Source organism: Priapulus caudatus, unplaced genomic scaffold (genome assembly GCF_000485595.1).
Source record: "Priapulus caudatus unplaced genomic scaffold, Priapulus_caudatus-5.0.1 Scaffold74, whole genome shotgun sequence".
Taxonomy (NCBI): domain Eukaryota; kingdom Metazoa; phylum Priapulida; class Priapulimorpha; order Priapulimorphida; family Priapulidae; genus Priapulus; species Priapulus caudatus.
The window spans coordinates 320,665-332,335 of record NW_014577135.1 but is presented as its reverse complement, the minus strand read 5'-3'; the positions used below and the strand labels follow the sequence as shown (position 1 = coordinate 332,335).

The window sequence follows — 11,671 nt, the reverse complement described above, 5'->3', positions numbered from 1 at the left end:
CGAGTCCACGCTCTTACACCACACCCAGGCTCAGCTCTTACACCGCCACACCCACAGCGCTCACTCTTACTCTCACACCCCAGGCTCAAGCTCTACACCCACACCAGGCTCAGACGTCTTACACCCCACACCCCGGCTCAGCTCTTACACACAGCCGCCAGGCTCAGCTCTCTACAACCCACACTCCAGGCTCACGCTTACTGCTCCTCAGCTCGCTCACCATGACCACTGCACAGTCGCAGCTCTTACACGCCCACACCGCCCACGGCTGCAGCTCTTACACGCCACACCACCCAGGCTTCAAGCCTTACTCTCACAGCTAGTCGTCTCAACATACCACTCACAGTCGCCAGCCTTACACGAGCCACACCGCCAGGCTCAGCCTCTTACACCCCCCACCCCAAGGCTCAGTCTTACTCATCACAGCTGAGCCTCGTCACATACGTCACGAGTCCAGCTCTTAGCACCCACACCCAGGCCTCAGCTCTTACCACCCACACCCCAAGGCTCAAGCTCTTACTCTCAGCAGCCTCCTCACACACCACTAACAGTCCACGCGCTTATCACCCACATGCCCAGCCTCAGCTCTTACGACCCACCACACCCAGGCTGCTGCTCTACTCTCGACAGCCGTTCCATCACATACACCACAGTCCTAGCTCTTACAACCCACACCTCCAGGCCTCAGCTCTTACTCTCAACACCCCAGGCCATCAGCTCTTACTATCTCACAGCTCTCACAATATACTCACAGTCCAGTCTTACACTCACATCCAGACTGGCCCTTTACTCCTCACATACACACTCACAGCCGCTAAGCTCGTCACACTCACAGCCCAGCTCTTCACACTCACAGCCATCTCACATACACACTCACAGCCGCAGCTTCATGCACACCACAGCCCAGCTCCTCACACTCACAGCTCTCTCACATACACACTCACAGCCCAGCTTCTCACACTCAATGGCCTCAGCCTCTCACATGCACACTCACAGCCAGCTTCTCACATCTACACAGCCTCTCACATACATACGCACAGCCCAGCTCCTCACACTCCACAGCCTCTCACATACACGCTCACAGCCGCGCAGCTCTCACTACTGCACAGCCCTCACATACTACAACTCACATCCTCAGCTCTACACGTCATAGCCTCTCACATACACATCACATCGCCCAGCTCTCCACACTCACAGCATCTCACATACACGCTCACAAGTCCAGCTCTCATACACTCTCAGCCTCTCACATACATCTCACAGCCAGGCTTTAAACTCACATCCCAAGGCTCATCCGAGCTCTTACTCTCTACAACTCTAAACATACACCCACACCCCAGCTCAGCCTTCTTAACTCTCACTAGTCCCTCTCACAGACCACACACACACAACAGGTGTGTGTGTGTGTGTGTGTGTGTGTGTGTGTGTGTGTGTGTGTGTGTGTGTGTGTGTGTGTATGATAATCTATCGTTATTTAATGTTTCAAACTTCCAATAGGAAATAGAGAGACAAACGTTTATGTGTTTATTCGACACGGAGAGAGTCCATCGTCACAGACAAAGAATATGAATCGTTTACTAGGGTCATTGTTAAGACACAATTAATGAGCTATATTGTATTTAAAACTATGCCTTACGTGCGAACAAAGGTGTACGACGCGGCTGTTTACTGAACAGGTTGTAGGTATGGAGCCGCACCATACTCATTATATGTATAGTCTTGTGAATTTACACTATACGATAACATTCATTAGCTGCACTCTAATAACTAGGCCCATAAATATATACATGAACTCGTAACCTCGTAAATAATAGTCTTCAAAGTCCAGGGGACTATATCGAGGACGGAAAAATAAATGATACATAAAGAAAAATATATGAAATAAGGTGAAGTACGAAAACGCACATACGTAATCATGTAAAGTTGTGGAATGATATCTGTAATATGACGGAGATACACACGCGATATCGAGATTTTGTTGCAATAGTGTTAGTTAATCGAGGGTAAGCTCACGTTACATCATAGTTTTAGGAAACATGTGTTAATGTACAAGCGAATATGACTGCAATAGTCTAGATAGTCGAAGCACAGCTGAAGTGGCTTAACAGCCCTGGTTTTAATAACTACATTGAACATCTACTGCGAACCAGCATATTTTTGACGATGACGAAGTTATTAAGTCAGAATTGCAACAATGCAGTCGTTTGTAGTTACAATAATGAAAGTAAGTCGTTTCGTTCGTTTCGTAGAATATTTCTGTATATGATGTAGTTTTTAAAAGGAACTAAAGCTACTCAATTTAACAGTCATTTGCATGCTGCGATGCTGGCGATGTTGCGATGATAGGATTCCCGTTGTGTTTTTATAGTACACACAAGGCACATCGAATATAAATGCAAGTCATCCAAATAAAGATTCATAGGTTGCACGCAAAACTCTAGAAAGGTGAAACACGGATTAAATTCATAGATGCTCTGGGTGCGTTCATCAACTAAGTACTGGGTGCTACACAGTGTTTAGCCATGCACATGGTAATTTATAGTCACATCAGTTAACCATGTTCAGTAGTTAAGCACGTACGTTAGTTCGATATCGGCCGTAGCTGACCATGTACATCTACAATAGACAGCCACGTTCGTCAAAGTACATGTGTTTGATAATGTTGTTTGCATAGGCAACACAACACACATTGTGGCGGCAACACAACACCACAGTTATCTGTGGCCAGTGCCGATGGAAACAAAACGCGAACAATATCGTTAAGCAACTGACGTCTGCAATGGCAGCCGATAAACGTGACGAGCAACCCTTGACAATCGCGTACGGACCGTTATGTGTCACGCTAGCGAGTAGCCGCGTTCACAGGTCAACAAGTGGAGAAGAGAGCGCCAGCGGGCTACCGCCGTTATTCTAGCTTCCCCTCCCATGCGTCCCGAGGAACGACGACATGCCAATATCATGACGAGCGATGCTGGCGGTCACGTGCTTCGTGGATCGCGGGAGCACACGGCTTGTAGTCGATAGAAATAACAAGTGGGTTGACACGATAGTATTCACGCAAGGTCCCGCACCGGTTCTAGCCAATGATAATTTTACGAAATCCGAAGATTTATCTAATACTAGCGGGATACCCGGCGTTGCCCATTGTAAAATAGCCCTCTGAAAATTGCATCCAGATCGCTTGGGCGGTTTGGCCGGGCATAGGGGACATACATACATATATACATACATACATACATACATACATACATACATATATACATACGAACTGAAATATAGATTAGATATATAATTCCGTGAAATCTATATTTCTCCTATACATAAAAATCCTTTACACGGATTTCTTGGATACGTAGAATTCGTGTTTGATACAGATTTCTCTGATATATATATATATATATATATATAATTCTCTGATAAACACTGTTATCCTAATATCTACTAATTAACTCTCTGATATCCACAGATTACTCTGATATATAGAATTATCTGATATACAGATTCCTCTGATTTTATACAAGTCCTCTGATAAATAAAACTTCCTGGCGTATCCGCGAATCTATGGCGATATTAGACAGAAATTTCGCAAGTAAGTCAGCGTGGAATATACCGGATATTTCCGCAACGAATTGGTAAATTCGAATAGACGTTAATTCTGTAAATTGCACGCCCAAGCGTTAGTGCACATGATTAGAAACTGAAGAACATATGGTCGATTCGAGAAATGGCTTATTTCGTAATTAACGTAAAGTGCACATAAATTAAAGCTCTGCGCAAATTTATTTTCTCTTAACAAAATGTAACACCGAGACCCTCCATAGTGCGCGCATATGTATTAAATATACGGGGGGAAAAAGAGTAACCCTACTTACATGATGACGTTGCGTGTGATTATACTGATGCGGTGGCGAATATTACATACGGATATATTTTCAATATTTGCATATAGGCTTGTTGTGACTTAATTAGTCACAAGTCATTATGATCATCATACGTTTTACGAGCTCAGGTGGGAAATTGAACGCTAGCTAACAGAGACGTTACTATATTCGCCGAAACTGACCCATTGCTGAACTAACGATTTTACACGGTTAGATTTAGCATGAACGTACATCGCTGCTTTTACTCGACTGTCACTTGACTGTTACTCCGTCATATATATATATATATACATAAATACACTGCATACAAACGCGAGCAGGTACAGTACTGTAATGTGGCGCTCGTACGCGTTGCTGGTAACGGGAATATAAAGGACGCGAACGGCATTACAGTGGGTTCATCGGAGCGTGGCGAGCGTAATACGGTCGCCCCCTAGTGCGTCCAGCTGTTGTCTAGCTAACCCTCAATGCTTGCCCGTTATATACAACAGCTATGCCGGAGAGCGTAGGCTCCGAGCCTCCGCCATCCTGATATTCACGCGGCCACATCATGCTCACTCTCACTCTCTCGCGCGCTCGCATGCTCTCTCTCGCTCTCTCTTCCTGTCGCCATCGCTGGCATCCTCGAACGATGCTGCTATACACCGCATCCTTACTCACCCAGCGTTTCACTCTCTCTCTCTCTCTCTCTCTCTCTCTCTCTCTCGCTCTCTGCCAGCGTCTGCCTACTGTCGGTGTCACAGAGTCGTCGACAGCCCTTAACGACAAACAGCCGCTTTCTCGCCCTCTTTCTATACTGACACTCACCGCTAGACGTCTTCTTCCGCACAAATCTCGAAACGCAGACACACAGGAGCAGCTAGCCTCAGCACCGCCGCGCTACAGAACCGTGAGACAGAGCGCGCGCGAGCGAGAGAGAGCGCGCGAGCCGCCAACGCCGAGAGAGAGACAAGCCTGCAACGAATTTGAATAAATCGATAAAAGCTGACACGGCTACCTTTGTGCATGCCCGTTACGCGGTCTTTCAAAACCGAGAGCTCGTAGATCTTTCCGAACTGGTCGAAGAGCGGCCGTAGATCCTTGTCCTCGAGGTTGCGTGGTATCTGGCCGACGAACAGTTTGATGGCGTCGTGGTCCTTCGCGGGCATGGCGCTCACGTGGCCGCCGTTTGTCAGTGAGCTGAGGAGCTGCGCGTCGCTGTGCAGCACGCCGTTTGCAATTGTCGCGGCCATGTTGGCTGGGAAAGAAAACGGGGGGAAATGTGCCTGCCGCCGCATGTTTACGTTCATTTACATCTGTGTAATTCATTCCCGGCATGCGCCGCGCCGCGCGGCAGTCCTTTCCTTTGTTCGGCCGCTAAAAGTACCGTTAGATACCGTTATGACCAGTCAGGTGTGATGGGCCGGGTCGGCGGGCTACACGCGCCGCTATCCACGCTCCACGCTCTGCCGTTAGCGCTGCGGCCCGATACGCATCATGATCCGTGATTTCATCTCCGTTGTTCGATGAGTGATTAGTGCTTGGCCGCCGATCGCACCTGGTCGGAGATTGTCCAACTTGCAGAGGCCTTTGTGCCAGCGGTTGCTATATATATATATATGACCTGGGGGCTAGTTGACGTGTCGCATAGACGAACGTTGCCAGTGCTACTATAGCACGCCCGAGGAAGCAAGGCAAACATAACATATTCTGACTCATCATGTTTGTCGTCATGATGCTGCGCATCACAGAAAATGCGGTAAATTCACTTCATGAACCACTACTACCCATATATATATATATATACATATATCAAGAGCTAATAAACTCACATATACATACACATATACATATATACAAGATAGGTTTAATCGAATCACTGATTGGTTACCTGATGCGATGGGACCATATAAGAAGCCACCACCGTTTAATGCCTACAACTACGAGTGCATTATACCACCACCTGCCTTCTTCTTCTTCTTCTTCTTCTTCTTCTTCTTCTTCTTCTTCTTCTTCTTCTTCTTCTTCTTCTTCTTCACCAACACGCACACACCCACACACCACACATCACACCCACAGCACACACACAGCACCACACACACAGGCACCACAGCACACACGCACACACACACACACACACACACAAGCCCCACACACACGACAACACACAAGCACACACACACACAGCACACACACCACACAACACGCAACACACCGACAACACTATGGACACAGTCGTACACATATCGCCGCACAAGGACACCAGCACACACACACACACACACACACCACAACACACACACACACACACACTGACACACCACACACACACCACACACACACCACACACACACACACACACAACACACACCCACACACACACACACACACACACACACAACACACACTACACACACACCACACACACACACACACACACACACACCAACGATACACACTCAACACAGTCCCAGTTCCCCTCCTTGATGACAGCGTGCCATCGTTTTTAACACAGTAATCGTTCACTAGATGGGGGTGCGGACGTGAAATTGCAATCGTTGACCAGCAGATGTTCCAGGACGAACTATGTGTCGACAGTGTTGCTCCTGTTGTGGCAGCGATTAATTAATTACACACGCTGTAATTGGCATAAACACGTTTGACAAATTGCCTCTTTTCTACAACAAAAATGTGAAACAGACGAGATCATTTGGTGATACTGGGGCACCACGTTCAGGAATTTACACACACGTCACCAAACCTTGTAAGAAGCTATTACATTATATAGGCATACAATACTTATCGACTGGCGAATAATTCGACAAACCCGATAAACGTAGGAACACGTCAAAGTCGAAGTGACCAAGTCCGTAACCTGTCATCATGTTAGCATAAAATCGCATTAATCACAAGTGATTGAAAACTTGTACATACATGACAATTAATTGCTAAAGCTTAGTTCCACAGAACGAAATGTTTACTCAGCTTATGAATGGATACGAACAAGAGCCCATTAACCCCTTATGGGCTCTTGATACTAATAATGTATTCTGCCGTATACTGTGTATACTCGCATATATCTATATTTATATATATATATATAATATATATTATATACATAGAGAGAGAGAGAGAGAGAGAGAGAGAGAGAGAGAGGAGAGAGAAAGAGAGAGAGAGACAGAGACGAGAGAGAGATAGCAGAGAGAGAGAGAGAAAAGAGAGAGAAGAGAGAGAAGAGAGAAGGGAGAGAGAGAGAGAAGAGAGAGAAGAGAGAGAGAGAGAGAGAGAAGACGAGAGCAGAGAGAGATATAAGAGAGAGAGTAGGGCACTCCATCAGAGCTATTCCTATTTTACACACACTTACACATCGATATTCTCCACCGGTGATACTATAGATTTGCACAACAAACGTCGTATTTCCACAGGCTTGAAAAAACTTGCAATAAGCGCGAGCCTGTGTTGGAACTAACGTTCCTAAAAATTTTCTCACCTTGGTTTTGAATGTACACATTGACTGAAAGTCTTCCTGATTTGAAGTCACTCTGGCCGAATTTTCCCCTGGCTAGAATGTCAAGCGTCACTGCAATATCCTGGCGTTGTTATAACTTAACCTAGTTTTAAACGCTACAGCGTTGATGGCTTGTCCATCCTGGTTTGTATGTCGCAGCGTAGGCACAGGCGAAGGCCTCTTATGCAAGCGATGAGGAGTGGTGTTAGCAGACGCTCAACCGCTCATATAAGCGGCCCTCATGACACAGACAGCTGTCAATTGCAAAGAAGCTAACACCAAGCACATCTTAAGCGTCTTCGTCGTCACCAATCGACTGTTCAATAACAACAAACGCCTAGTCCGCGGGCAAAGATGTCTATATCGTTACGGCAACTGCACTCCCATATACGTCGGTCCACACGCAACAGCAGCACACACACACGACACTACACACACCACACACACACACCACCACAGCAACACACACACACAACACACGCACGAGACGCACGACCACCACACACACACACACACACGCACACACACACACACGAACAAACACCAAACAAACAAACCAAACAAACAAACACACACACACAGCATACCATACACACACCACACACATAACACACACACAACACATTGCACGCACGACAAACCAACACACAGCAGCACACACACCACACACACATATCACACACACACCACAACAAACAAACACAACAAACAAACACACACACACCACACACACACACACACGCGCGCGCGCGCGCTGCGCCGGCGCGCACAAAAACAATCAGAAACAGCAACTCAGCGCACACACACACACAGATCACACACTCACCACACCACACACACACAGCACAGCCACACACACCCACACACACCACACACCACACACACACACCAACATCACAGCACCACACACACACACACACACCACACAGACACACACCACACACACACGCACACACACAACAGTGCACACACAAGCACACATACAAGCACAAACACCATCACACACCACAAACACCAACACACAAACAAGCACACACACCACACACACACACACACACACACAACACACACATTTAACACCTACACAAACACACACAAACACACCAACAAACAAACACAAACAAAACAAACAAGCACAACACACACACACACCCCGCCACACACACACACACACACACCACACACACACCCAACGAACAAACACAAACAAACAAACAAATCAAAAACAACACACACACAACACATACACACACACACAAACACACGCACACACACACACACCACACATAACACACACACACAAACACACACAAACAACAAAACAGAAACAAACAGAACAGAGCACACACAGCACACACCACACACAACAGACAACACACACACCACACACACACACACACACACACCGCACCACGCAACGCGCGCATAAACACTCAGAAACACACACATCACAGCACACACACACACACACACAACCACACACAGCACACACCACACACACCACCACACACACACACAGAGCAGACACATGGCAGCACCACACAGCACAGACACACACAAACAAACACAAAAACTGCACATCACGCAGCGCACACACACACACACACACACACACACACACACACACACACACACACACAGCACATCCCCCCCCACACACACACACGACAGAGACCACACAGCACACACACACACGCACACACACACTCACACACACACACACACATCCACACATTACACACACACAGAACACACACAAACAAACAACCCAACAAACAAACAAGCACACACACACACACCCATACACACACACACACAACACACCAAACAAACAATACAAGCACACACACCACACCACAGCACACACACAACACACACACACACACACACACAGACACACGAACAAACACAAACAAACAAACAAACAATACAAACAAACAACACACCACACACACATACACACGACACACAAACAGCACGCACACACTACACACACCAACACACACACACACACACACCACACACACACATACACCACACACGACAAACACAACACAACAAACTAACACAAAACAAACAAACAAGCCACACACACACCACCCACACACACACACACACACACCCACATCACACACATCAACACACACACACACACACCGCCGCGCGCCGGCGCGCGGCCGCGCGGCATAAACAATCAGATAACACCACACACACACACACAACACACACACACACACACACCCCAGCACAACAACAACGCGCCGCGCGCGCGCTGCGCGCCACCAAACAATCAGAAACACAGGCACACACACACCAACCACACACACCACCACACACACAAGCACACACACACACACCACACACAGACACACACACACACACACACACCACACACGGACACACACACCACAGCCAAAACAAACACACACACACAACACACGCACGCACAACACACACACAGCACACACACACACACACACACAACACACACTCTCACACAACATCCACACCACACAACAGAAAACACACACACACACACACTCACACCCACACAACTCACCGCCCCCCCAACACACACACCACACCACACGCCACACACACACACACGCACACACACACACTCACACAGTCCCAGTTCCCCTCCTTGATGACAGCGTGTCATCGTTTTGAACACAGTAATCGTTCACAGTAAGATGGGGGTGCGGACGTGAAATTGCATATCGTTGACCAGCAAATGTTGACAGGACGAACTAATGTGTCGACACGTGTGCTCCTGTCGTGGCCGCGGAGTAATTACTTACCCACAGCGCTGTAATTTGCATAAACGTTTACAAAATTTGCCCCCCCCTCTTTTCTACAACAAAAATGTGAAACAGACGAGATCATTTGGTGATACTGGGGCACCACGTTCAGGAATTTACACACACGTCAACCAAACCCTTGTAAGAAGCTATTACATAGGCATACAATTACTTTAATCGACTGGCGAATAATTGACAAAAACCCGATAAACGAGGAACACGTCAAAGTCGAAGTGACCAAGTCGTAACCTGTCATCATGTTAGCATAAAATCGCATTAATCACAAGTGATTGAAAACTTGTACATACATGACAATTAATTGTAAGCTTTAGTTCCACAGAACGGAAATGTTTATCAGTTATGATGGATACGAACAAGAGCCCATTAACCCCTTATGGGCTCTTGATACTTGAATAATGTATTCTGCGTATACTCTGATATACCTCGCATATATATTATATATTATAATTATTATAGAAGAGAGAGGGAGAGGAGAGAGAAGAGAGTAAGAGAGAGAGATGAGAAGAGAGAAAGAGAGAGAGGAGGCGAGAGAGAAGAGAGACGAAGAGAGAGAGAAAGAAAGTAAGAAGAGCAGAGAGAGAGAGGAGAGAGAGGAGAAGAGAGAGAATAAGAGAGACGAGGAGAGAGAGAGAAAGATGAAAGAAAGAGAGAGAGAGAGAGATATAGAAGGAGAAAGACGCCGGAAAAGAGAGAGAGAAAGAGAGGCGAGAGCGAGAGAGAAAGAGAGCGAAAAAGACAATGAAGAGCAAAGAAGAAGAAGAGAAAGAAGAAGAAAGAAGAAGAGGAGAAGAAGAGAAGACGAGAAGAGAAAGAAGAAGAAGAAAGAAGAAGAGACAGACGAAGAAGACAGACAGAAGAAGAAAGAAGCAGAAGAAGAAGAAGACAGAAGAAGAAAGAAGAAGAAGAGATGAAGAGAAAGAAGATAAGACGAAGAAGAGAAAAGAAGAAGAAGAGAAAGAAGGAGAGAGGAAGAAAAAATAAGAAGAAGGGGAAGAAGAAGACTGAAGAAGAGAAGGCAGGGTGGTGGTATAATGCACTGCGTAGTTGTAGGCCATTAACAGGTGGTGGCTTCTTATATGGTCCCATCGCTCAGGTAACCAATGCAGTGAGTCGATTAGAACCTATCCTTGTATTATATGTATATGTGTATGTATATGTGAGTTTATTAGCTCTTGATATATGTATATATAATATAATATATATATGGGGTAGTAGTGGTGCATGAAGTGAATTTAACCGCATTTTCTGTGAATGCGGCAGCATCATGACGACAAACAATGATGAGTCAGAGAATATGTTATGTTGCCTTGCTTCCTCGGCCTGTGCTATAGTAGCACTGGCAACGTTCGTCTATGCGGACAACCCTCAACTAACCGCCCCCAGGTCATATATATATATATAGCAACCGCTGGCACAAAGGCCTCTGCAAGTTGGATCAATCTCCGACCAAGGCTGCGATCGCGGCCAAGCACTTAATACTT

General features: G+C 46.4%; 1 protein-coding gene across 1 annotated transcript in view; it reads right to left on the bottom strand.

Annotated features, from left to right (window-relative positions):
• Positions 1-5,140, bottom strand: part of LOC106821453 (CUGBP Elav-like family member 4) — a gene marked incomplete in the record, with an annotated part of 62,107 nt that extends 56,967 nt beyond the window's left edge. The window contains 1 exon segment of the mRNA XM_014826266.1: positions 4,879-5,140. Coding sequence (XP_014681752.1) covers positions 4,879-5,113 — 235 coding nt within the window.
• Between the last annotated feature and the right edge of the window lie 6,531 nt (positions 5,141-11,671).